The sequence below is a fragment of the Rhinopithecus roxellana genome, chromosome 8, assembly GCF_007565055.1.
Source record: "Rhinopithecus roxellana isolate Shanxi Qingling chromosome 8, ASM756505v1, whole genome shotgun sequence".
NCBI classification, from domain to species: Eukaryota; Metazoa; Chordata; class Mammalia; order Primates; family Cercopithecidae; genus Rhinopithecus; species Rhinopithecus roxellana.
This window is the reverse complement of record NC_044556.1, coordinates 11,536,162-11,563,169: the sequence shown is the minus strand read 5'-3', so window position 1 is coordinate 11,563,169 and position 27,008 is coordinate 11,536,162. Positions and strand designations below refer to the sequence as shown.

The 27,008-nt window shown below is 62.2% G+C and overlaps 2 protein-coding genes across 2 annotated transcripts in view; one reads left to right on the top strand and one right to left on the bottom strand.

Moving 5' to 3' along the window:
• Positions 1-27,008, bottom strand: part of MIER2 (MIER family member 2) — a 993,207-nt gene that overhangs the window by 730,090 nt on the left and 236,109 nt on the right. The gene's annotated exons all lie outside the window — the stretch shown is intronic.
• SBNO2 (strawberry notch homolog 2) overlaps positions 1-27,008 on the top strand; it is a 66,015-nt gene that overhangs the window by 3,806 nt on the left and 35,201 nt on the right. The window contains 3 exon segments of the mRNA XM_030935015.1: positions 17,319-17,537; positions 22,530-22,603; positions 24,012-24,123. Coding sequence (XP_030790875.1) covers positions 17,445-17,537; positions 22,530-22,603; positions 24,012-24,123 — 279 coding nt within the window. The 5' untranslated portion in view covers positions 17,319-17,444.

Here is a 27,008-nt window from a genome sequence, read left to right as displayed (position 1 = left end):
GCTCCGTGGTCACCTTACCTCCTTGCTGGGAGGTGCGGTCACCCGTCACAGGGCCCAGGACTCAGGAGAGGGCTCAGCCCTGGGGGCGAAGGCAAACCTGGGGTTCTGGCCAAGATGGGGATTTCGGACGTGTGGGCCCCATCTGCTCTTGCCCTGGGCCTCCTGGGCCCTGTGAGGAGGCGGAGGTTGGATCTGCTGTGCGCCTAGCATGGATGCTCTGCGGAGACGTGCTCGCGGGGAGACGCCAGACACAAAAGGCCACCACACGTGATTCCGTTCATGTGATGTGTCCACAGCAGGGCAGTCCACAGATGGGACGTAGACGTGTGGTCACGTGTTCAGAGCAGGGCAGTCCACAGACGGGAAGTGGACGTGTGGTTGCAGGGGCCGTAGAGGGGTGGGGAGTGACTGCTGTTGGGGACAAGGCTGTTTTTTGGGGGAGCGGAATGTTCTGGAATCAGAGGCTATGGTGGTCTGCCTCAGAATACATTGAAACCATTGAGTCATATGCTCCGGACAGGTGCCCCTCCTGGTGTGGATTGTATCTCAGGGAAAATGAAAGTGTTTAACAAAAAGTAAGACCTGCCTGTCCTTCAGAATCCCCTGTTGTCACCACAGGGTTGAGTGTGGTGTCCCCGGGAACCGGCCAGGCAGCCCTGCAGCCAGCTCGCATCAGGGGGTGCTGGGCAGCCGTCCTGTCCTGGCCCCTCGGACAGCAACAGTGATGGCGTCACCCCACCCCCCAGGGGCCCCTCGGCCAGGCCCAGCTCTGTCCCTGAACCACTGGCTGCTTCCGGGGGCAGGGAATGCTGCATTGTACTCGAAGGGGCCCTAGGGGACCCCTGGCATGAGGGGGACAGGCCTTGGGCCACATGGGTGGCGCGCAGGGTCTGGTCAGCCTGAGGGTGCCTGGTGCTCCAGGCAGAGGCCCTGTGAGAGTTCAGCGTGGCAGCGTGGCCCTGAAGCTCTGTCCCGTGGAGGCCTCAGCCTGGGGCCGCGCACGTGTCCTGTGCCCTGGCTCTCCTGCGGATTCTCCTGGGCCTCTCACCCTGGACAACCCCATGAGCGATGGGGTGGGAGGAGGGGCCCGGAGAGCCATTGCCGAGTCAGCTCCCCTGCAGGCACCGTGCAGTGCAGGGAATGGGAGTGCTGGGCCCTGGCTGGGGTCAGCAGATGGGACTGACAGGCCTGGTGCCCCGCTGTCTCAGTGACCTGCTTCATGACTCGTGCCTGCGCTTCCCGGAGCCCTGTGATTAGCCTCCGTCCCCAGCAAGAACAAGCGCCCAAGTGAAACTGAAAGAGGCAGCCTTGGCCTGGGTTCCAGGCCCTGCTGTGTTTTGAAAGTGATGTGCGCCAGGTTCTGGAAGGCGGGTCCCTGACGTTTCCTGGGAGTTGCTCCTCCTGTGGCTCCAGGGGCCAAGGCCCTGGGTGCTGGGGCGTGGGGAGGGGGAGCCGGGGAGCCGGTGAGCCGTCGGGCCTGGTGGGTAGTAAACGTTTCTGGAACTGACTCACTTGCTGGGGAGGTGCAACCGGGGAGGGGCAGCCGGCGAGGGTCACGGAGAAAGTCCCCGCCCTGTCATGGCCCCGTACCGCCGTAGGCTGCCCGTCCAGCCTGGAGCGAGGAGGCGTCTTCCTCTGCGTGTCAGGTAAACTGAGGAAAGCTGCCTCTGGGGTCCGCTGTGCTCACCGCCTGGCCTCCGGTGCCCAGGGGCCGGGTGGAACGGGTCGCAGGACCCATGCCTGATGACTGCGGCCTCCCTGCGCTGTGAGAGGGCCAGGCTCCATGGGAACAGACAGTCGCCAGGGTGCCTGGAACCCATGGGTGTGAAGGGGGTTCCAAGGCCACGGGGGACAGTGAGGAGCTTCTCAGGGTGACATCACTGTGACTGAAATGTTCTCAATGGTGGGGCAGGGGCCCAGCCCCGGAAGCTGCGGGGGGGGGTCTCAGCTGGGCGCCGGGGCCTGGGTGGAGAATGGCTGTTGGTGTTGCCTGGGTGTGGCTGGGCTGACCAGGGGCATTTTCGGGGGCTTTTTATCAGATCCTGGAATGACTGTGACCGCCAGGAGCTCGGGGGAGCTGCGAGCCCCCAGGTGGAGGCAGGCACTCTCGGGGTGACCCTGAGGGCTGAGCACCCAACACTGCCCCAGGGTGGGGGTGTGGCTGCTTGAATTGCTTGCTGACTTTGGAACATCAGGGGCTGCCACCCTCAAACCCAGACTTGTGGCTTCTCTTGAAAAACCAGATCATCTGGAAACCTTGGCCACATTCCTGCCCAGGAGTCTCCGCTGCCCCTCCCCAGGGGTGCATCTGTGTGGCCCCCTCCCCCAGCTCTGGTGAGGCGGCTCCTGCCCCACTTGGAGGATGTGGGAGGGGCGGGGAGGTTATGCTGAGAGGAGGATACTTGAGTTCCACATCCAGAGCCTCTGGCCCCTAGAGGAGCGGGACCGTGTTCCCCAGAGCCTGCTCTGTACTCAGTGGTCGGCTTTGCCCCTGGCTGGCCATTCAGGAACCTGGGTTTCCGTGCATGCAGCCTGACCGCAGGCTGAGACCTCATGGTCTGGCGCTGTGTCTTGCGGGTCTGGGTCAGCCCCAGAGGTGCCACGGTCCCCCCAACCCCCTGGAGCCATGGGTGAGGTGCCTCCCAGGGCACAGGGGCTCTGCAGAGGGATCTCCCTGGATTCCTCGGGGCCTGGCATCGTCACAGATGTCCTCACGTGGGAGCCTTCTCCGTCTGGAGGAGGGGAGGTCAGGTCAGAAGCCTGAGAGGGACCTTGCTCTGCTGACTTCTCGGAGGGAGGGATGGCGTCATGGGGTATGTGGCACCCCGAAAGCGGGGAAGTGGGGCCACGGCTCAGCGGCCGCAGGGTGCAGAATCCTACCACCTGGCTGAGCTCAGGCGTGGACTCCCCCGGAGAACCCAGACCAGGGTCCAGGACAGCAGGGCCTTGACCTTGGCCTTGGAGCCGTGGCCATGGGGCAGCCAGCCCCCCCGACCTCTGACTTGCTGTGCCCAGAGAGGGCACGTGGGTGTCCGTTTCGGCAGCTGGGTTTGAGAGAAAACGGATCAGGCCCCACTGGTGAACCTGGGGTTCCTGCTTCTGTGACTTCGGGGCCTCTGTTCCCTCCCCCAGGCGTGGAGCAGGGCCTCACTGTACGGCCATTGTCGGGACGGGGCACGCAGCTCCGGCAGTCAGCGCTGAAGCCTCGCTCTGGGCCGTCTCAGAGCTGCTGTCCTCAAGCCCAGCCTGAAGCCAGAAGGGACTCTCCCCCTCCTCCAGGACCTGATGCCCTCTGGGCTCGGATGCAGGTCCTCGTGACCAAGGCTGGACTTAAGGAGCTCAAGGACAGTGGCGACCAGTCGGGCCACTTGCCCCGGGTCAGCCTAGCCCGGCTGCTGGCAACGCTTGGCACTCCCCAAGGAGCCAGGTGGGGACACCTTGTGGCCTGAGGCCGCTGGTGTGAGACAGTGATGGTAGCAGGTGTGGGATGGGCCAGACTACCCTCCACACGGACTGAAGACACACAAGGGCACGTCCACTTCAAAGGGGACCGGAGGTCTGGAGTGACCGGGATTTCGCTGAATATCCGCTCAGGAGAAAAAGACCTGTGGGTCAGAAGGGACCACAGGCTCCAGCTCAGTGTGTTAGGCGGCTTCTAGTGTGTGAGTGTATGAGTGTGTGTGTGCGCGCACGCAGGTGCAGTTGAGGTCTTGCTCTGTTGCCCAGGCTGGTCTCCACCTCCTGGGCTCACGCAGTCCTCCCACCATGGCCTCCCAGCACTGGGATGACAGGCATGGGCCACCGCGCTGGCCCCAAAAGACCAAAAATAAACACAAGACGTGAGTGGGCTCCTCACAGCAGCAGAAGCTGCGTGGAAGCTGCTTGGTTGCCATAGGAAGCCGCACCACCCTGGCCAGGCGGACAGGGCGTTCACCACCAATAGCAGTGAGGCCCGGCCATGGGGACCCTGCATTGGAGCCTCCCGCTGCCTGGCCTGGAGGGCTCTTTCTGCAAAGCATTTGTGTCACGGAATCTCCTTTCCACTCCCTCACTGGGGCCTCCCTCTGGGACCTGGGGTCTGGGGTCTGGGGTCTGGGTACTGGGATCTGGAGTCTGAGATCTGGGGCCTGGTATCAGGGGTCTGGGTACTGGGATCTGAGGATCTGGGAATCTGGGCCCTGGGGTCTGGGGTCTAGGGTCTGGGGTCTGGAGTCTGGTTCTCCAGATGTAGTTTCTGCCTAACAGGGGTCGGTCTCACATTCCTGGCTTGGGACTCTTGCTCTGTCCGAGGGTGCGGGGCTGAGTGCCAGCAACGACCACTACGTGGCTTGCCCTGACTCTGGGGCCCGGGCTCCCCTCTGTTCAGGGACAGCAGTGCTGCCTGGGGAGTGCCCTGCACCCTGCTTGCATTTCAGCCATGACGTCCCCCTGGCCCTGTGGCTTCCACTTTTGGGGCTGGCTTGGATGAAGCACCAAGATCTCCCCCCAGGGCCTCCTTTACTCCCTTTCCAGGCCTTCACTCGGCGCCGCGCTGCCCGTGCCTGGTGGGGTTGTGGGCTCAGCTGAGCAGCCCTGACCTGGTGGAGCCCCAGACGGCGGGGTCAGATGTCAGGCGGGGCCAGGTCAACTCCGTGTCCTCCCTCGCATGGCGGGGGGTTGCCGCCCAGGGGTCGCTGGATACTACCTGCTGGGCATGTGGCCCTGGCTCTGGCTGGACACCTTGTTTGCTTCAGGGCAGTGGAGTCTTGCCCGCTTGGGGCACACCCTGTGGAAGACCCACAGTGCCGCTTCCTCCTCCTCCTCCTCCTCCTCCTGTCTCTGCCGCCCTGGCATCTAGGGATGCCCCCACAGTGTCCTAGCACCTGGTCCTGTACACCGGGGAGGCTTTGTGCTGGGGCAGGACAGGAGATTTGGCAAGAGAAGCTGTCAGCTCAGCACCCCACTCAAGCTGTTCCTGCTCCTGGCCATCTCCGAGCTTGGGAACTTTCTCTCCCATGGCACCAGCCTCTCGGCCCCTCCGGAAGGCCCCGGAAGGCATGGGCAGGGGCTTCCCTGGAAATCAGGGGTGCAGTGTGAAGCCCCCATGGCTGACACCCTTGAGCCCTCCCAGGAGAGGGGCAGTGATGGCCGTGGGCCCAGCTTTCCGGAGGACCCACCCGGAGTGAGGTCCTTGATCAGTGGGAGGGAGCTTCCTGGGCGCTGGGTTCCAACCCCGTCCACAGGACCCTGAGTCCGGCCAGTACACGTTTCCCTGTGAGAGAAGCACATAGGCTTCTAGGGTATGGGGTGGTGAGGCTGCAGTGCCCTTCACCGCCGGGCAGCCAGGGCCACTGCAGTTCCTCCTGGGGCGGGGAGAACTGGAAAGTCTGGAACTTGCTCGCCCTGGATCCCGGCTCCTCCGCTCCCGCCAGGCCCACCTCGTCCTCATCCTAAACAGAGGGGCTGCCACCCAGTGTGCTTGAGAAACCGCAGGCGGTGCTGGGCTGGTCTGGGGTTCCTAGGCTTCCCCAGCCCCGCCTGGCCTGTGCCTGCGCATGGCAGGGTCCAAGTTCGGGAGCGGTGGCCTCTGCCCGTGGTTGGCAGCCTGGAGCCACCGCGGTCCAGACGCCTCCTGGGATGCTGTGGAAATCCACAGACAGCCTCGTGCCGCCTCACTCCAGGGCACGCTGGGGTTAGGGCTGGAGCAGCCTTCTCCCTGGACGATCTTCTCGTGGCGGCCGCAGCAGTGCTGCATACTGGGTGGCTTAGAGCAGCCTCTCCCTGTGCTGGAGGCCAGGAATCTGAGGTCAAGGAGTAGGCTCCAGGGGAGGACCCTTCCTGTCTCTCCCAGCTTCCGGGGCTCCAGGCGCCCTTGATCTGTGGCCGCATCACTCCAGCCTCTGCTCCGTCTCCATGCGGCCGTCTCCGGTGTGTGGGTGTCCACGTTCCTCTTTCCTCTTTTTTTTTTTTTTTTTGAGACGGAGTCTTGCTCTGTCGCCCAGGCTGGAGTGCAGTGGCCAGATCTCAGCTCACTGCAAGCTCCGCCTCCCGGGTTCACGCCGTTCTCCTGCCTCAGCCTCCCGAGTAGCTGGGACTACAGGCGCCTGCCACCTCGCCTGGCTAGTTTTTTGTATTTTTTAGTAGAGACGGGGTTTCACCGTGTTAGCCAGGATGGTCTCCATCTCCTGACCTCGTGATCCGCCCACCTCGGCCTCCCAAAGTGCTGGGATTACAGGCTTGAGCCACCGTGCCCGGCCAAATTCTCTAATTTTTTTTTTTTTTTTTTGAGACGGAGTCTCGCTCTGTCGCCCAGGCTGGAGTGCAGTGGCCGGATCTCAGCTCACTGCAAGTTCCGCCTCCCGGGTTTACGCCATTCTCCTGCCTCAGCCTCCAGAGTAGCTAGGACTACAGGCGCCCGCCACCTCGCCCGGCTAGTTTTTTGTATCTTTTAGTAGAGACGGGGTTTCACCCTGTTAGCCAGGATGGTCTCGATCTCCTGACCTTGTGATCCGCCCGTCTCGGCCTCCCAAAGTGCTGGGATTACAGGCTTGAGCCACCGCGCCCGGCAAATTCTCTAATTTTTAAAAATCGTTTCTGGGCTGTGGATCTGAATAAGGCCTGCAATTGGTGAGCAGTTTGTAAACCTCTTGCGTGCTTTTTATTTACTTTATTTTATTTTATTTTTTATTTTTATTTTTTTTGAGACGGAGTCTTGCTCTGTCACCCAGGCTGGAGTGCAGTGGCGCGATCTCGGCTCACTGCAAGCTCCGCCTCCTGGGTTTACGCCATTCTCCTGTCTCAGCCTCCCAAGTAGCTGGGACTACAGGCGCCCACCACCTCGCCCGGCTAGTTTTTTGTATTTTTTTTTTAATAGAGACGAGGTTTCACCGTGTTAGCCAGGATGGTCTCGATCGCCTGACCTCGTGATCCGCCCGCCTCAGCCTCCCAAAGTGCTGGGATTACAGGCGTGAGCCACCGCACCCGGCCTCCTCTTTCCTCTTAAGGACATGAGTTGCTAACAGGGACATAGGCCACCCCGCTCCACCATCCTCATTGTAACCAACCCCGTGTGCAGAGACCCTGTAAGCAAATAAGGCCCCACTCACAGGTGCAGGTGGATGTGAGTCTGGGGGGACTGTAGTCACCCCGCACCCTCTGTGTCCCTGGCAGTCCCTCCTGCGCCTCAGGACCAGCCTCCAAATCGTCACTTACCAGACCCTGTCTTGGCCTTGTGGCCCGCGGGCACTGTGGGGTCTGATCCCGTGCCCGTACGTCCCCCATACAGGCTGTCCCTGGGGCTCTGCCCTGTCCACATTGGTGGCCCTACAACCCCGGCGTCCCCTCCCCTCTGCCAGTCGGAGTCTGGAATGCGGGTGGACGATAGTCTGCCACTGAACGCCGTCCGGCGGCAGGCCTGGGTGTGCATGACGTCAGCTGGTCTCCAAGGTCCTCACACGGGGCCTCTGAGACACCAGCGTCAGGTTCCTGGCCTCCATTTCTCGCCTGGGTGTGCATGTAGCTGGTCTACAGGGCCCTGCACGGGCTGGAGACACCAGTGTCAGGTTCCTGGCCTCCGTTTCTCTGTGTGTTGGATGAGGGGCTAGACTAGCCCTGGGGAGCTTTGGGGATGGGGTTGAAGGTCAGGATGGTCTCTCTTGGTCTGAAGGTTGGGCTCCACCCCACGAAGCTGGGAGAAGGTTCCCAGCCTGGAGAAGTCTGGTCCCTCAAGGCTGATGTCAGCTGGTCCCTCTGCGGCGTCAGCCTCCTGCCTCTGGCGTGCTCGTTTGGGTAAGAGGAAGCCAGATTTCCCCCTTGCAGGGGTTGAGATCCAGGCCCCCTCCCCTACAGTGTTTCTTTTCTTTCTTTTTTTTGTTTTTGAGAAGGAGTTTCGTTCTTGTTGCTCAGGCTGGAGTGCAATGGTGAGATCTCAGCTCACTGCAATCTCTGCCTCTCAGGTTCAAGCGATTCTCCGGACTCAGTCTCCTGAGTAGCTGGGATTACAGGTGCGCACCACCGTGCCTGGCTAATTTTTTTGTATTTTTAGTAGAAATGAGGTTTCACCGTGTTGGCCAGGCTGGTCTCAAACTCCTGACCTCAAGTGATCCACCCACCTTGGCTTCCCAAAGTGCTGGGATGGCAGATGTGAGCCACCATGCCTGGCCCCCCAACAGCATTTCTGAGGACAGAGAGGGAGGGCGGCACCCTCTGGAGGAGCGGCGGGGTCTGGGGCCCCAGGGACTGTGGGTCTTCATCCCGAGGTCTCTAAGCTGCTGCTGGGCCAGAGCGGAAGGGCGGCCGCATCAGGGGCTGGGGTGTGGTTTAGGGGACGCCCTTGGACTGGGGGGCAGGTGGGTGTGGAGGGTGGAGGGAAGATGGACAGTTCCCACCGCTTCATTCATGGATGGCAGCTTGGCAAGGGGTGGGGGACCCAGCTGGCCCTGGGGGAGGAAACGCACACGTGGCACTCCAGGGATCCCGAGACACGGGCATCGGTGTGTCGCTCAGCGTGACGCACACACGGCACTTTCGGGGCCCCTGGGGTGCAGGTGTCGGGCACGTTGGTCACTGTGCACCAGTTGAGGTGCCCTTGGGAGACCTGGCCCTGTGCCTTGTGGTAAAGGGGGTCCACCCATGGTTGGTGCTCCCTGGACCCTGGACACTGAGCCTAGGCCAGTGGCACCCTGGTCCTTTCAGGGACAGGCTGGGCTCTGAGCAGGCAGCGAGGCTGGGGAGGGAGGACTGGGTCTGGGCCCGAGCCTGGGGCCTCCCCTGTGATTGATTTTTGGGCTGCAGGGGGTATGAGGGTCAGAGCTGCAGCCCATGTGGCCAGGTGCCGCCGGCGTGCCTATGGTTTGCCAGGCTGGCCTCCTCCTCCTGCGTGAAGGTTTGCGGCAGCTGAGGATGCGGCTTCTCCCACAGCTGGCGGAGGGCCTGGCAGGCAGCAGAGCCATGAGCCCAACGTGTTTTCCCAGTTCATGCTGCGAATTACGCTTTTTAAAAATCTTATCTTATTTTGAGACGGAGTGTCACTCTGTTGCCCAGGCTAGAGTGCAGTGGCACGATCTCGGCTCACTGCAGCCTCTGCCTCATGGGTTCAAGTGATTTTCCTACCTCAGCTTCCTGAGTAGCTGGGATTACAGGTGTGTGCTGCAACACGGGCTATTTATGTGTGTGTGTTTAGTAGAGACGAGGTTTCGCTACATTGTCCAGGCTGGTCTCGAACTCCTGACCTCAAGTGATCCGCCTGCCTTGGCCTCCCAAAGTGCTGGGATCATAGGCGTGAGCCACCACACCCAGCCACACTTTTTACTTTTGAGATAATTGCAGATTTGTGGCTGTAGTAAGAAGTGATACAATGTGTTTGCCTCGGTGGTAAGGTCTCATAAAATGAGAGAACAGTGTTACCACCTGGATATTGATGTGGGCATGGGCCACCTTCCCCATTGTGTGGCGGCAGGTGTGAGTGTGTTTGCAGGCGCAGGTGGGGGGGGGGGTGCCCGTGCGGGCACAGGTGCCGTTGGGGTGTACGTGCAGTTGTGGGTGGGGTGCGTGTGTGGGTTCCTGTGTGGGTGCAGGTGTGGGTGGGGTGCGTGTGTGGGTTCCTGTGTGGGTGCAGGTGTGGATGCAGGTGTGGGTGCAGTTGTGGGTGGGGTGCGTGTGTGGGTTCCTGTGTGGGTGCAGGTATGGGTGCAGTTGTGGGTGGGGTACGTGTGTGGGTTCCTGTGTGGGTGCAGGTGTGGGTGCAGTTGTGGGTGGGGTGCGTGTGTGGGTTCCTGTGTGGGTGCAGGTGTGGGTGCAGTTGTGGGTGGGGTGCGTGTGTGGGTTCCTGTGTGGGTGCAGTTGTGGGTGGGGTGCGTGTGTGGGTTCCTGTGTGGGTGGGGTGCGTGTGTGGGTTCCTGTGTGGTTGCAGGTGTGGGTGGGGTGCGTGTGTGGGTTCCTGTGTGGGTGCAGGTGTGGGTGCAGGTGTGGGTGCCTGTTAGGTTTTATTTTTCTGAGACAGGGTCTTGCTCTGTTACACAGGCTGGAGTGCAGTGGCATGATCATAGCTCACTGCAGCCTCCAACTCCTGGGCTCAAGCAATCCTCCCACCTCAGCCTCCCGGTTAGCTGGGATTACGGGTGCATGTCACCACGCCTGGCTAATTTTTTTTTTTTTTTTTTTTGAGATGGAGTCTCGCTCTGTAGCCCAGTCTGGAGTACAGTGGCGTGATCTCGGCTCACTGCAAGCTCCGCCTCCCGGGTTCCCGCCGTTCTCCTGCCTCAACCTCCCAAGTAGCTGAGACTACAGGCGCTTGCCACCACACCTGGCTAATTTTTTTGTATTTTTTTTTTTTTTTTTTTTGAGACGGAGTCTCACTCTGTCGCCGGGGCTGGAGTGCAGTGGCCAGATCTCAGCTCACTGCAAGCTCCGCCTCCCGGGTTCACGCCATTCTCCTGCCTCAGCCTCCCGAGTAGCTGGGACTACAGGCGCCTGCCACCTCGCCCGGCTAGTTTTTTGTATTTTTTAGTAGAGACGGGGTTTCACAGTGTTAGCCAGGATGGTCTCGATCTCCTGACCTCGTGATCCACCCGTCTCGGCCTCCCAAAGTGCTGGGATTACAGGCTTGAGCCACCGCTCCCGGCCTTTTTTTGTATTTTTAGTAGAGACGGGGTTTCACTGTGTTAGCCAGGATGGTCTTGATCTCCTGACCTCGTGATCCGCCCACCTCGGCCTCCCAAAGTGCTGAGATTACAGGCGTGAGCCACTGCACCTGGCCGCCTGGCTAATTTTTAAATTTTTTTTGTAGAGATAAGGGGTTGCTATGTTACCCAGGCTGGTCTTGAACTCCTGGCCTCGAGCGATCCTCCCACCTTGACCTCCCAAAGTGCTGGGATTACAGGTGTGAGCTGTGTTCCTGGCTGTATTATTTTCAAAAAGAAGAAAACCTTAACTGTAAAAGGCCCCGTCTCTTCCCCCGCCCAGGGTGTGGAGTGGTCCCTGAGCCCTGTGTCCCCGACAAAGGAGGCCCACAGCCTCGGGGCCGGGAGGACGCCTGCAAAGGCCCCAGGCACCCTCTGTGGCTGTGACAAGGCCCTGCCGGCTCACCTCGGGCCAGGACGTCCACCTGGCTGGCCAGCTCCTGGGGAAGCTGTCAGTCGGCTCCTCCCTGCAGGCCTGGCTCCACCCCCTTGGCTCCCCAGGGAAGGGAGGGGATCAGCTGTCACCCTCCCGGCCCTGCCTGCCTGACCACTGTTTCACAAGGCAGCAGAGCCATGACACCCACTGCCTGGGACAGGGAGGCTCCGGGCCTCACCGGTGATCCACACAGCTCCCTGTGTAATTCTGATAACCTTGGCAGCAGACTTGAGAACTTGTAGAAAATTTCAAGTAGAGAGGTGGAAAGCGTCGTATGATGTGGCTGTCCTGGGCGTCCTGAGACCTACTTCATCGGGGCCGGGGAGGTCAAAGCTGTGTTGCGGCGGGAAGGCACATCCCACTTACCCCAGAAGCTGAGGCACAAAAATCACTTGAACCTGGGAGGCGAAGGTTGCAGTGAGCTGAGACCACCTGGTGGGTCCAGGCGGCTGCCCCTGCTCTGTAGCCTCGCCCTGTGTGTCCTGCCCCGGGTATCCCCACTGCCCTTCGGGGGTGTCCACCAGGCACTCACTGCAGCCAGGTGGCCGCCGTCGTAATGCTGGGCCTCCTGTGAGTCCGCCTTGCAGACCCCTCGAGGCCTGGGCAGGGGTGTGGGAGCGGCTTCTTCATGGGCTGTTGGTGCCTGAAGTTGGCTGTAGCCAGTGGATGGGGGCTGCCCCTGAGGGCCCAGGGACCATGAGCAGCTTGCTGGGGCCCAGCCGGGCTGCAGGGATGGAGGTGAGCAGCTGCCCTTCCTCAGCGAGGCCCAGCCCTTCCCGCTCCCTCAGCAGCTAGGTCAGGCTGCCGACCTCACTACCGGGGCGGCTTCCCCCATCACAAACAGGTGCCAGGCGCAAGCTGCTCCCCAGCACCCACAGCCGGAGGGCGAGTGCTGCCCCTGGGGTGGAACGTGTGAAAGTGTGGTGTGGGAATGTGGCTGCATGGTGGGGCAGGTGGGGGCACCCGGAGGCCAGTGGCTGCAGAGAGCACGCGGGGCAGGCAGGGGCACCCGGAGGCCAATGGTTGCAGAGAGCACGCGGGGCAGGCGGGGGCACCTGGAGGCCAGTGGCTGCAGAGAGCACACGGGGCAGGCGGGGGCACCCGGAGGCCAATGGCTGCAGAGAGCAGCATCGGCATGGGCGGGGGCAGTGCCCGACACTCGGGTCTCCCTCACCCGCCTCCCTTCCCTGGCCCCCTACTCTGCTCTGCCGCTGCCCAGCTCTGTGGGGGGTAAAGTCGTCTCAAGCAGGCACCTTGGCCCAGGAGCAGGGGAACCTCATGGATGTCTTGACTGTGTCCCCTGCTGTTCCCCCACTTTCCCCCCGATGTACCCCATTGTCCCCCCGCTGTCCTCCTGTCCCGCTGCTGTTCCCCGTCCCCCTGCTGTCCCTCTGTCCCCCGCTGTCCCCCCACTACCCCCACACTGTCCCCCGCTGCCCCCCCACTGTCCCCTGCTACCTCCCAGCCCCCCAATGTCCCTTACTGGGCTGACCCTGCCTTGGCTCCAGCCCTTCAGGCCTCACTTGCCCCAGTCTCCATGTTGAGGGACGAAGTGCTTTGTCTGCGGGGGTCAGGACCAGAGACGGCCTGCGGTGTCTTCCCCACCAGACGGTCCTGGCAGCCAAGTTGGGACCTGCCCAGGTGCCCGGAGCTTGCAGGGCTCTCTGCCCCATATTAGCTGAGCCTTGTGAAATCCGCCAGCCCCCCCACCCCCCTGGTCCTAGGAAGCCACGCTGCGCGCCTGCCAGGTAGAGGGTGACCACCCTGTCCTGAGCCTCTCTGGAGGCCAGTGGGTGGCGGTCACAGCTGCAGGTGGGGTCACAGCTGTGGGGCGGCAGTCACGGCTGCAGGTGGCGGTCATGGTTGTGATGTCACTGGAGGCCGCGAGGCTGCTCTGTCCTGTGACGCGCTCCTCGTGGCTGCGGCTCTGCGGTATTCCTGGGACACCCGGGGGCCTGCTCCTTGCCGTCTTCAGGTCCTGGGAAGGAGGGAGCACCTTGTGCCTGCTGGGAGAATCTCGGCTAAGGTAACGCGGCTTCGAGGGACCATGCGGCAGCCTCTGTGGGGCTCCATCACATGGCCGTGCTCGCTCTCCGAGGACTTGCAGCCTCCTCCTCAGGCCTCCGTGTCTGCCTTTGCTGGCATGGGCCTTGAGATGCCTGCCGGCTGTGCCGGGCGACCAGAACCCAGGCCTGGGCGGAGTGCTCTGGGGTGTGCCTGGGTCCTCCTGTGGTCTCGGTTATGGCTTTGCGGCCAGCCTCTTCTCAGGGTCTTTGCTTTGCCGTGACGAACGTGGGCACAGCGTGGCCTGAGCTCCTGAGTCTGGCTCTGGGGTCACGTCAAGGCTTCACCTAGGGGCCTCCGTGCCCACATCAGAAAGTGCAGAGGTCGGCCGGGCGCGGTGGCTCACGCCTGTAATCCCAGCACTTTGGGAGGCCGAGACGGGTGGATCACAAGGTCAGGAGATCAAGACCATCCTGGCTAACACGGTGAAACCCCGTCTCTACTAAAAAAATACAAAAAACTAGTCAGGTGAGGTGGTGGCGCCTGTAGTCCCAGCTACTTGGGAGGCTGAGGCAGGAAAATGGCGTAAACCCGGAAGGCGGAGCTTGCAGTGAGCTGAGATCCAGCCACTGCACTCCAGCCTGGGCGACAAAGCGAGACTCCGTCTCAAAAGTGCAGAGGTCACAACCCTGTTCAGCAAGAGGACGGCGGGAGAACTGGGCCCCGTGGACACAGCTCCCCATCTGCAGACGTCTCGGGTCTGGGGGAGGAGCACAGAGGGGTGAAGGGGCTCCACAAGACAGGTGCTCAGGGACCCCCAGGCGGAGGGTCTGGGCAGTGGCCAGTTCAGAACATCAGGAGGCTGAGCTGTCGCTGCAGTGTGGGGTGAGACCCTGGGGCATCCAGCTGGGAAGACGGACACCTTGGCAGGCTCAGGAGAGAGGAGTGGGAGGCGGCCGCAGTTACCCAGACTCGGGAGAGAGGGGCAGGAGACGGCATAGTTACCCAGTTCCTCAGATTCTCCCGGACCTTGGTCCTGTCTGAGGCTCTGCCTTCCCAGCTGTTGTCCTGCCTGGGGCACCAGCACCTTCATCTTTCTCTTCTACAACGACTCCCGCGAAGACCTGATTTCAGAAGGAAGCCACATCTCCCTCCGGAAGTCAGCGTGGAAAGTGCGGGTCCTCCCCGGCGTGGGAACCATGTGACCCCCCCACCGCGCATCCCTCCAGTCACGGGACTCACGCCGAAAAGTAAAACCAGACGGGGGCACAGCTCTGGTGCCTGCTGGGCGTTTGGCTGGCCTGTGGCTCTGAGGCTCAGGGTGGGCTGTGTCACCAGGGCTGCATGGCAGAGGCGGCATTGGGGTGCTCTTAGGCCCCAAGACCCCGCCCAGTGCCCCCTGGTGTTGATCCTGGGGATGGGGCAGCTGGATGGCCCAGGGACGTGGTGTGGTCACAGCTGCTGCAAGAAACGGCAGTGGAGTCAATGGGGGAAGGGTCTGGAGGGCTCAGGACGACGGGGCCGGGTGCCAGCCCTTGGGGGCGTGGGCCCTGGACAGGACGGAGCCTGCAGGCAGGGCTGGGGGCTGATGGCTGCGGGAGAGCCTGGGGGTCGGGGTGGTGGGGGTTGTGAGATACGGCCGAGGACAGGGCGGGAGGCGATGGGGGGCCGGCAGTGCGTGGAAAGGCAGATGTGGGTCCTGAGGGGTTGCAGAGGGCGGGCGTTCTCAGGAGTGGGCACAGCCTGAGGTGTTGGGTTGTGGGAGGACGTGGGGGTGGGCCCCAGGCCAGGTCACCCAGCCCGGCACCCACGCATCCCCTTCTGTCTCCGGATGGGCCTGTCCTGGGCAGTTCATAGTAGTGGGGTCACACGCTGTGTGGCCATCTGTGCCTGGCGTCTCACAGAGCGTGACGTCCTCAAGGTGCATCCACGCTGTGGCCTGGGGCAGGACCTCGCTACTGTTCACGGCTGGGTTGTGTTCCGGCACGTGGATGGGCCACGCCACATGCTGGTCCACTCGCCCATCCGTGGACACTGGGCTGCTTCCGCCGGCCGCTGTTGTGAGTGGTGCTGCCGTGGGTGTGCATGGGCACGTTTCTGTGTGGTGTGGAATTGCGGGGTGGTGTGGTGACTCCGGCGTTAGCCTCTTGAGGAATCCCAGACTGCCAGGTTCCGGCTCCGCCTCCTGGTTCTGGGCCCTGACTCTTGGTTGGTTGTGCCTGTTGTCCGCATTGCTCTCCTCCCCCATCCCCTCCCGGTCCAGGTCTCCACACCCTGCCAGGTCCCCAAGGCATGGACTCCAGGTCACGCGCCATGTGTGAAACCCTCCCCTTGAAGAACCCGGTCCCCTGAGCCTCCTGGGGTTGCCGCCTGGAAGGGGCGTCCACAGAGGTGGGGGGCTCAGAGACCGCAGGGAGGGAGGAGCTGCTAGGAGCATCGTGGTGGCCCGGGGGACTGTGACACAGGCGAGCTCAGGGCCCCTGCTGCTGGAGGGGTCCCTCAGCTATGGTGTACCCCAAGGACGGTCATGGAGTCGACCCAGAGCTGCCCAAGGTACCTCCTCCCCAAGCTTGTCCACTGTGGGTCCTGGGCCCCGCTGTCCGTTAGCTCAGGGCTCTGTGGCCTCAGAGCCGAGGAGCATCCTGAGTGTGAAAAGGGTCAGCGTAGGTCTGGGTATGTGGCTGCCGTGAGATGGAACCTGCAGCGGGAAGGGGTGCTGACAGGAGCTGAGGGGAGTCCCCATAGGGGAGGGGCTGCTGAGCCCCAGGGCAGGGGCTGGGCCATCCACTAGCACTGGCGTGCCCCTGAGTGGGGACCCTGGCGTCAGCAGCTGCCTGGGGCCCAGCGGAGCTGTTGGTGGCCACCAGCCCACAGTGCCAGGGAGGGGTCCCAGGCTCTACCCGGATAATCTGTCTTCCAGAGGAACATACCGAGGCTTGGAGGAGTTTGGGTGTCTGAGGTTATTCTACTCAGAAGGTGGAGCCAGGCTTTGATCCTGCCTGCCTGACCCAGAATCTTTGACAAGGATTGGCCAAGACCCCAGATCCCAGCGGGCCTGTCCCTTCCCCTAAAGGGCAGTTCTGGCAAGGGTGTCGCAGGTCCCTGCGGGCAGCTGGAAGGGCCGCCAGGGGTCCCAGCTCTGGTGGCAGTGGGTTGTGGAGTCCTGACCACAGGGAGCAGGCAGAGGCCACAGACGGTCAGGACGACCTGGCAGGGTGGCCCCACTGTGCCTGACCACTTCTATCTGGTCTCTGGGACAGGAGTCCCAACCACCCGCCCAGCCCCTGTTCCCCCGCCACTGTCTCTGGAGCGCTGGGCAGAGGCGTACCTCTCCCCCACGGGATTGCACAAGTGCCTGCGTGTGGCTGTACGGCAATTACTGGAAGTCCCGGAGATTTCTTCACTCCAGGGCTTGGCTGGGAGTGGCCGCCGCCTCCCCTTCCTGCCGCCCTCGGCAGTGAGCACGCTGGGTGGACGCCTGCAGAGCTTTCCCTGCCACCACAGGCCATCCTTGGTCCCTGCACTCACCGGGTAGGGCCTGGTGGGGGCTCAGCCTGGCGGGCGTCTGGCCGTGTGCCAGAGGCCGTGGGGCACGTGGGAGCTGTCCCTGGCATCTGGTGGTGTGGGGCTCGGCTCTGTAGCTCAGTAATGTTCTCAGTGGGGACACTGGTGTGTAATTAGCCTGAAACGAGGTCTGGGCGCTTTTCCAGCTCTACGTGGCCCCTGACCCCTCTCCTTGGGAGACCCCCCTGTAGAGCCCTGCTGCCTCTGAGCGACAGGGCTGGGTCCAGCGCCGCCTGGGCGCCCCTGGTTCAGAGGTGTCGGGCCCGGGTTGGACTCTCCCTCCGTAGTCTCAGACTGGCTGGTTGCAAAGCCAGGTGTGGGGGAGTCAGCGCACAGCTCCACTGCGCACGGTTGGGGTGCCTGGTCCTATGGCTGCCCTGTGACTTGGGCAGCCCTGTTGGGCCCACCTTAATCGGTGTAGTTGGGGCTGGGGGCCGAGGAGGCCAGGAAAGGCCCTGTGGACAGCACAGAGGGGTTGGGTGGCGCTGTGGTGTGGGGTGGGGATGAGTGGGGAGGGGAAGGAGCACCTTTTGGTTCTGGCCCAGGGGGTAGCAGGAGCTGCAGCCCAGGCTGGGGCAGGTCATGCCCGAGGGAGAGGAGGCTGGGGGAGCACCACTCTCCACGGACTCTCAGGACGTCCACGTCTCCCTCTGCAGATCATGATACCGCCGCCACCGCCGCCACCACGGAGCGAGAAGCCCAGATAGACACCCCGGTGGCCCCGGGTCCCGGAGCCCCGCTGCCTGCCGCCCGGCCGAGGACCCCACCCCGCCTGCCGCCCGATGCTTGCAGTGGGGCCCGCCATGGACAGGGATTACCCGCAGCATGAACCCCCGCCGGCGGGCAGCCTCCTGTACAGCCCGCCGCCCCTGCAGGTGAGCCCCTCCCCCAGCCCCGGCCCACCCGACAGGGTTAACAGGCGCCCCGCTCCGAGTGCCCAGGGTCGTGTCGTGCGGAACGCTGCCCCAGAGGACACGGCGTGACCTCTACCTGACCTTCCTGGCCCAGAGCCGGGCTTTACCCCCCCAGTAGGCCCTGGAGAGGGTCCCCCATGGGGAGGCTACTCACGGCCCCAGCTTTTCAGGAAGCGTATTTGAGGCGATTCTGTCTCCTGCAGAGCTTCCAGTTCCTTTGCCATCAGCTATAGTCGGGGGCTCGACTTCACTTGTAGGAACCTGTCAGTGAGGGAATTACTTAAACAGTGTATTTCTGGCCAAGCACGGTGGCTCATGCTTGTAATCCCAGCACTTTGGGAGGTGGAGGTGGGCAGATCACCTGAGGTCCCGAGTTCGAGACCAGCCTAGCCAACATAGCGAAACCTTGCTTCTACTAAAAATACCAAACTTAGCCAGGTGTGGTGCCAGATGCCTGTAATCCCAGCTACTTGGGAGGCTGAGGCAGGAGAATCGCTTAAATCTAGGAGGCAGAGGCTGCAGTGAGTGGAGACTGCGCCACTGAACTCTAGCCTGGGCGACAAGAGTGAGACTCCATCTCAAAAAAATAAAAAGTAGGCTGGGCGTGGTGGCACACGCCTGTTATCCCAGCACTTTGGAAGGCCGAGGGGGACAGATCACTTGAGGTCAGGGGTTTGAGACCAGCCTGGCCAACACAGTGAAACCCCATCTCTACTAAAAATACAAAAAATTAGCCTGGCGTGGTGGCAGGTGTCTGTAATCCCCGCTACTTGGGAGGCTGAGGCAGGAGAATCGCTTGAACCCGAGAGGCAGAGGCTGCAGTGAGCAGAGATCACGCCACTGCACTCTAGCTTGAGTGACAGAGCAAAACTCTGGCTCAAAAAAAAACCTTTTTTTTCTTTTACATTAAAAATATATATACGTGTGTGTGTGTATATATACATATATACACATATATAAACATAGACACACATATATACACACATACGTACACACACATGTGTGTGTGTGTATATATATTTTTTTAGTTTTATCTTTTTTTTTTTTTTTGAGACGGAGTCTCGCTCTGTCACCCAGGCTGGAGTGCAGTGGCTGGATCTCAGTTCACTACAAGCTCCGCCTCCCGGGTTTACGCCCTTCTCCTGCCTCAGCCTCCTGAGTAGCTGGGACTACAGGCGCCCACCACCTCGCCCGGCTAGTTTTTTTGTATTTTTTAGTAGAGACGGGGTTTCACTGTGTTAGCCAGGATGGTCTCGATCTCCTGACCTCGTGATCCGTCCGTCTCGGCCTCCCAAAGTGCTGGGATTACAGGCTTGAGCCACCGCGCCCGGCCAGTTTTATCATTTTTAAGACAGGATCTCGCTCTGTCGCCCAGGCTGGAGTGCAGCGGTGCGATCTCGGCTCACTGCAATGCAGTCTCTGCCTCCCGGGCTCAAGTGATTCTCCTGCCTCAGCCTTCTGAGTAGCTGGGACCACAGGTATGCACCACCATGCCCGGCTAATTTTTAAAATTTTCTTGCAGAGATGGGGTTTTGCCATGTTGGCCAGGCTGTTCTCAAACTCCTGGGCTCAGTTGATCCGCCCACCTCAGCCTCCCAAAATGCTGGGATTACAGGCGTGAGCCACCGCGCCCGGCCTGGGGCGGGATGCCTGGGGATTTTCTACCTGGATACAGAGGGGCTGCCCTCTCCTGTCAAGCAGCAGGACCTGCTCCGGGACTCCAGGGTCTCCTGGGCACTCCCTAGCCCAACCCCCAGGTTGGCCTGTGGGGCGAACATCACAGACACCCCTCGGCAGTCCATCCTCAGACGGCTCTGGGCAGCCTCCTGCCACGTTCTGACCGTCCAGAGGGAGCTCCGAGCTGGGGCCGGGGTACCCCTCTTGTAGCAGGGTCCCTTTTGTGGCCCAGACCCCTCCTGTCCCCCTCACTAGTTTCTGAGCCCCTTGGGGTTGAGGCTGGATCCCCATAGCTGCCCCAGTGGAGCTCGAGTACTGGCCGTCGGGCACCCTCCTTGGCCACCATAAAGTGGCTTGGCCAAGCCACATCCCGGCCGGAACAGCTCCATCCCCCGAAACCCGCCAGGTGCTTGTTCCAACCCAGGAATTCTGTCTCCGAAGCACACCCCGGGGACTGATCCAGGAGGGAGGGGAAGACAGAGCGGCACTATTTATAGCGGCAGGAAACTGGAATCTCCCCAGAGGCTCCACAGTGGGGAAATAATTAAGCGAATTATGGGATGTGGAGACAGAGGAGCCGTCTTCGAGGATCCGAGGGGGAGCGGGAAGGTGTTAGCAGTGACAGTTGGGGCCTGTGGCAGAGCTCGACCCTGGCGGGCGCACTGAACAGCAGCCACAGGGCTCAGGCCGGGGCACACCCATGTGCACAACCGGCTTTGCCCCCCAACCCGCGTGTGAGGCTCATCCCACCCTCCCTGTTCCAGGTTCCATCACATTCGGATACAGCGTGGACACCGCTGGGCAGGGTCAGCTGAGTTCACACACACACGGCCCAGCCTCTTCCAGCACCAGAGTATTAAATTAGAAATAAAAATACACCAGCCAGCGCAATGGCTCATGCCTGAAATCCCAGCACTCTGGGAGGCCGAGGTGGGCAGATTGCTTGGGGTCAGGAGTTCGAGACTGGCCTGGCCAACATGGTGAAATCCCATCTCTACTAAAAATACAAAAATTAGCTGGGTGTGGTGGCTGGCACCTGTAATCCCAGCTACTCAGGAGGCTGAGATAGGAGAATCTCTTGAACTCAGGAGGCGAGGTTGCAGTGAGTTGTGATTGTGCCACTGCACTTCAGCCTGGGTGACAGAGTGAGACTCCATCTCAAAATAAGGAAAGGAAAGAAAATCCCCAGGCAGGCTGTGATTGGCTGGCCAGGGTCAGGTGACCTTCTCTGGACCAATTATGTGGTAGGGACTGCCCTCTAAAGGTGAAGCCACACCCTCTGGCTGCCAGAGAAGGTCCCAGGGAAGGCTCTGATTGGCCTGCCATGCCCATGGCACCCCTGTGGGGTGGGACTAGGGTATCTGTGATTGGCAGCTCTCAGCAAAGCCACAGGCTGTGGGAGGAGGTTGGGATAGAGGCAGTCATGACTTACCCCCCATTCCAGCCCCTAGCCTGGCCTGGGCACAGGTGGAGCATGTTGGGTGAGCCGAGGACCCCTGGGTCCTCCCACCCTGGGACCCCACAGCCCCCCGCCCTACTCCTGCAGCTGCAGTTCCCTGGCTGTGGCCATGCCCAGCCTGGCCCAAGGCACCGTGTGTGCCTGAGACAGGGACTCCAGCTCATCTCAGGAGACTGGGTTGGTCTGAAGTCAGAGTCCTGTTCCAGAATGTTCCGGATGTGCCACATGGCCTTGGGAAGTTCCTGTTTCTCTCCGGGGCTGGCTTTCTCTCTCCCCAAAAGGGCAGGAGGAGGGGAAGGATCAGGAGACCTGGGCTCTGGAGCCCCCGTGGCCGGTGGCCCTGCTTCCTGCAAGCCGCCTCCTCGGGACCTTCTCACTTGTGCAGGAGCTCAGGACGCCCAGGCTGCCAGCCTCTGTGCAGGGGAGGAGCTGTGGGCTTTCGCTGATAAATTCATTTTACGCAAAAGCTGGAGGAGCGCGACAGCGGTCACCCCGAGGGCTTTGCCTATCTCGGGCTCTCGGGGGTCCTGGAATCCCCCACCCAGCACCTGAGGGTACGGAAAGCGGCCCCTGGCCATCAGGGCTGGTTCCCAGACAGCGTGAGGTAAATGAGAGGCCAGAGGTGGCCGAGCCCCAGGGAATTGCATCAGGGCCTCAGGGAGGAGCAGGGCTCACGTGGGCCTGGGAGAGGTCACTGGGGGGCTCGGGGCAGCAGGCGAACCCCCCCCCCCCCGCCCACTCTGGAAGCCACCATGGCCCATGGTCCTGCTGGGATAAGCAGGATGATGCTCCCAGCCGGTGGCGTCTCCGTCATGACCACGGGGGCGTCTGTGACGGCAGGGTCTCTCTGCTGCAGGTGGGGTTGGCCCTGTGCAGGTGGGAGCCCTGCTGAGGGGTGCCCATTCTGCAGGGCACGAGGTGTCCACAGCCCTGCCCCCAAAGCCGCAGGTGCTGACCCCAGGCTTGCTGCCGCCCCTGGGCCTGCTGCCGCCCCACGTGCTCCCCATCCTCAGGTTTTGGGGCCTGCTGTGTGCCCCACGCTGCTCTCGTTCCCAAGGGCAGGCACAGTGAGCTATTCCCGGAGAACCATGGGGTGGGGACATCAGCTCCTGGCGAGGGTGTTGGGTAAGCCTGGCCTGGAGTCAGACCCACCAGAGATTCGGCCAACCTGGAGCCACTTACGCCTCCACTGACCTCTGGCTGAGCCTCCAGGCCTCTGGTCACCATTTCCCAAAACAGGCTCCCGGCACCCCAACCCCATGCAAGTTCTAAGAAGTCAGGGCCCCGTCCCGCGCAGCAGCCTGAGCTTCCCGGTCACACAAGCACGTCCAAGGGGCCTGGAGCTGGTGTGAGGCCCTCGCCTGCCCCAGGCCCTGCCCGAGGAGCCCCCTGTGCCCACCCTGCACTGCAGGCGGCAGGTGCACGTCTCCGTCATGCGAACAGTCCAATCCTCCACCTCCTGGAATGGGGCCTCCAAGCAGGGTCCTGGGGCTAGCAGCACCCCCAGGTCTTGTGTGAGATGCAGACTCCCAGGCTGCGGGCCTGGTGGTAGAGCGAGGCCTGTGTGGAGCCCTTCACGCGGGTGGTTCAGGGCCTTCAGACCACACCACAAGCCTTGGGCGGGCTCTGGTGCAGGTGGGGAAACTGAGGCATGGGGCGGTTAAATGACTCCCCAGGAGATTCAGCAGGGGCAGGACGGGACCCTGACTGCAGGGCCTCCCTAGCGCCTCGGGCTCTCACCCTGCCCAGAGGGCTCAGCCAGGCTGCACCGCAGGTCCCTCTGCTTCCCACTCACTGATGCCCGCCGTCTCTTCCAGAGCGCCATGCTGCACTGCCCCTACTGGAACACCTTCTCACTGCCGCCGTACCCTGCCTTCTCCAGTGACAGCCGGTGAGTACTGAGGTCCTCCCCACACAGCCCCCCAGGCCTGCTCACTTCTGAAGTCACAGTTACAAACGGAGTTCTGGGTGCGGGGCGCGAGGGCTCAAAGTCCTGTTGAGGGGTTGCGGGGTGGTGTGCACGTGGTCCTGGAAGGCTCCACCCCACGGGCCAGGTCCGGGCTGAGACCACTGTTTGTTGAACGCCGTTTTGTGATCCATGGCTTCTGTCTCCTCGAGAGCCCAGCTTGGTAGAGGGTGGGGAGGTGTGCGCTGGGGGCGCGGGGGGCCTCCTGTGGAGGTGACACCAGGGTGGGAAGGGGTGAGAGGTTTTCTGGAGTGAAGGGAGCCAGAAGGGCACTTTTCCCACAGAGGGCAACAGCGAGCTGGGTTTTGCAGGGGAGGTAGGAGTTGGCCAGGCTCCCAGGCTCCCAGGCTGTGCAAAGGGCTTGGGAGCAGGTGTAGCCAGAGCCTTGGGAGACTCCAGGAGATTGTGGAGCAGCTGTGTGTGGCCCGGGAATGGAGTGGATGTTTCTTTCCTGTTGGTGTTTGCAAACCTTTCTGTGCAGGAGGAGAGTGGCCCCCAGGCGGTCCCTGCCCCGGGGGCAGCTCTGCACAGGCCACTCAGACCCAAGCCCTCTGGCTCCCCACTAGGCAGAGACCTGGGCCTGCTGCCAGCCCTGCTGGAGAGAAGCCTCTGGAGGGAGAGCCCGGGGGAGCCTGGCGGGTGGGAAAGAGGCCCTGGGGATGGCAGCCACCCCTTTCCCGGGCACAGGAGCCCCGAGGGCCAGAGTAGAGAAGGGCAGAGAAGACTCCCTTCAGCAATGCCCAGTGCTCCCAGCCAGCCGCATTTTACTCCTGGAGTCTGGAGAGAGGTGCCTTTGGGTGGGGGGTCCCCAGGACCCTCTCCTTGCTGTGTCCTCTGCCATCCTCAGGGTGACAGAGGGCAGGGGCCCCGACCTGGGCCTTCCTGGGAGGATGGCGATCCTGGGTTTCTGCCCGTGGCGCTGTCCTTCGTGGCAGAAGTGAGGTGTGGGCCAAGGGGTCTGTGTGTGGGGGAGGGACGGCCAGGCGGGGGTTCTGAAACGCCAGAATGAACCCTTAGAATGAGTCCTGCTGATGGAACGGGGAGGGCGGGATGGTGGCCCTGGACACCCCCCCCCGCCCACCAGACAGCCGTTCCTGAGGAGCTAGGCCAGGCTGTGTCCAGTGGGGGTGGGAGGGGAGCTCCAGGCTTGACCACTGGAGACCCCTCCGTGTGTGCAGCAGAGCCGTGGGTTCTGCCAGGCCTGGGCACACTCCAGCGGGGCCTCGAGGGGCCTCTGCAGCCACGGGGGAGCAGTTGTGTTACTGAGGGAGTGGGTCCAGCACCCCCAAGCCCACTCTCACCTCCCCCATCTCCCTCCCCTTTCTCCCTCCAGCCCGTTCATGAGCTCCGCCTCCTTCCTCGGTAGCCAGCCCTGCCCAGACACCAGCTATGCCCCCGTGGCCACCGCCTCCAGCTTGCCACCAAAGACCTGTGACTTTGCTCAGGTAGGAGCCCCAGGAGCTCTCTGCTCTGTGGGGGGCAGGGTGGAATCTGAGCCACCTCTCCAGCTGCCCTGCGACCTCTGACCTCTCACGCTCACATCCGCCTGGGACTCAACGACCTCGGCTTTGCCCCCTAGCCACAGGGTTTAGGTGGGGCAGTGGGAGCCCGGAGATGTGGCTTGGTTTTGGGGAAGAGCCAGTGATTGTCCCTTTGTGTCAGCAGTGAGCCCCGCCTGGCCTTTGGGGTCCCTGTGAGCATCTGGGCAATGTCACAGAGGGAGGTGGGGGGACGGTGGTGCTGGGAGAGACCTTGGCAGCCGTTGCGCCACCCCCATGGCCCTCCCTCTGGACGGGTCCAGACCCTCTGCACGCTGGAGTCCCACCCCCATAACAGCCACCTGAAAACAGAACTCACACACCAGAGGAAGAGAACCTTCAACCTCATTCTCTCCAGGGTCACTGGGGGCTCCCAGCCTCCCACTGTGGCATCAGGCGGACCCCACCCCCATCCTCACAGCCTCCCCCAAGGGGTTTCCAGTGCCCCACCTTCCTCACAGCAACTCTGGAGCACCCAGTGCCACAGAGATCGGCTTCCCTGGGACGGTTCAGATACCGCAGCCTCTCGTGTGGGACTCGGGGCCAGGGCCTGCTGCTGGCACGGCCCATGCCCAGGGCCTGCTGGGGAGCGAGGGTCACGTGGTGCTCACCTCCCCGCAGCCTCCGCTTCCCCCTGTGTAATGGGCATATGAGATCTGCCTGGGCCTCAGAGCTCGTGGGGGGATGGGCACAAGCCGGCCAGATCCGGAGAGAAGCTGTCAGGTGTGGCTGCAGCAGAATGGAGCCAGTTCAGGTCCCAGGGCTCACCCAGACCCAGGCCCTGCAAACATCTCGCCGGATGGACCCTGGGCCCACTTCTCCCCACTCAGGGCCGTAGCAGAGCGAGGCAAAGTGAGCCGGACCCTGGGTCTGTGCTGGGGCGACTGGGTCTCTCACGTCCGCCACCCTGGAGTCTGCGAGGGGACCTTCCTGGGAAGTAGGGTCCTTTTGGATGTCATTGGGTAAGGATCAAGATGAGACGAGGTAGCCCTGAAATCCAGCACACGGGTCCTTGTGCTGGGACACACAGAGGACCCTCGTCCTGTGTGTCTGAGGAGTCTGAGACAGGAGAGACGGGAGCTGGTGCGACACCGGAGGCGGGCTGGGGTGGGGTGGCCACAGGTCAGGGTCACCTGGATCCCCAGGGCTGGAAGAGGCAGGTCAGAGCCGGGGGAGGGAGCGAGGCCCTCAGACACCTTGACCTCCGACTCATGGGCTCTGGGACGGGGAGAGGGTGGATTCCTGCCCTGTAGCCCCCAGTGTGTGGCCTGGAAATTGGCCTACCAGCTGTGTTCGGGGTGGGGGGTGCCCCTGCTCATCTGGGAGCTGAGGTCAGCAGGGTGCACACGGGAGCTCTGTCCTCACCCGAAGTAGCCCTGGACCCCCGTGTGATCTGGTCCTGGCCAAGGCGTGGCGAGCTGCTGCCCCATGCCAGCCGGACACAGGAGGAAACTGAGGCAGGGGAGGCACCCGTCCAGGACCGGCGTCCATGCCGCATCCTTCAGAGGACACAGGGGAGGAGCCCGGGGTGTGTCTGATGGCAGCGGCCCCTTCCTCACTGCCACTGCCCTCCTACCAGCCCCTGCTCAGCCTGTCCTTGCCCCTCCCTCTTCTTCTCTTTCACCGCTTCTCTGCCTCTTTCTCTGTCTTCCTTCTGTCTCTCTCTTCTCTGTCCCTCTCCCTCTCCCCCTTGCTCCTACTCTCTCTGTCTCCCTCTCTCAGTCTCTCTCTGCCTGTTTCCCTCTCTGTCTCTGCTTCTCTCCCTCTCTGTTTCTGCCTCTCTCTCCGCCTCTCTCCCTCTACCTCTGTCTCCCTCTCTGCCTGTGTCTCTGTCTCCCTCTCTGTCTCTGCCTCTGTCTCTCTGTCTCCCTCTCTGCTTCTGTCTCTTTGCCTCTGTCTCTCTGTCTCCCGTCTGCCCCGTCTCTCTGTCTCCCTCTCTGTTTCTCTGTCTCCTTCTCTGTCTCTGCCTCTGACTCTCTGTCTCTCTGCCTCCCTCTCCACCTCTGTCTCTTTGTCTCCTTCTCTGCCTCTGTCTTTGTCTCCCTCTCTGTCTCCATCTGTCTCCCTCTCTGCCTCTGTCCCTCTGCCTCTCTTGTCTCTGCCTCTGTTTCTCTGTCTCTGTCTCCCTGTCTCTGTCTCTGTCTCATGAATTCTCCTGCTTCTCCCCTCCCGAACAATTGCTGCTGCATCTCTTCAGCCCGGAGCCCTCGGGGCCGCTGTGCTCCCTTCGTCTGCTCCGCGTCTAATCCCTGCTGGTCACTGCGCGTTTGGGGACTGTGGCCGCTCATGACCCCTCTTCAGAGCATGCCACATCCATCTGGCAGATGTTGGTTCTGTGAGCGCTGCCCACCCGGCTCCCTGCCCACCCTGCCCACAGCCGCCTCACGCTCCAGAGGCCACGTGTGGGCAGCTTGGACCCAAATCTCCCTGTTAAAGCGGAAGAGGCTCCTTCAGAGGAGAACTGACCCGCGGCGCCGAGTGTGGGACGGGACGGGTGCAGGTCAGCTCAGGCCTGTGGGCCGGGCCGCATGGTTCGGCGGTGCCGAGCGTGGCACGGGATGCGTGGTTCCACAGTGCTGAGTGTGGGACGGGACGGGTGTGAGTCAGCCCAGGCCTGTGGGCTGGGCCATGTGGTTCTGCGGAGACAGGAAGGAGTCCACACCTGAGCCTGGCATTCAAGGCCCTTCACACCGTGGCCCCACAGCACAGCCCAGCCCGTCACGGAAGCCTCTGCTCCCAACTCACACCTGAGGCAACCGTGCTGGCTGCACTGTTACAGCCCCCAAGACGTC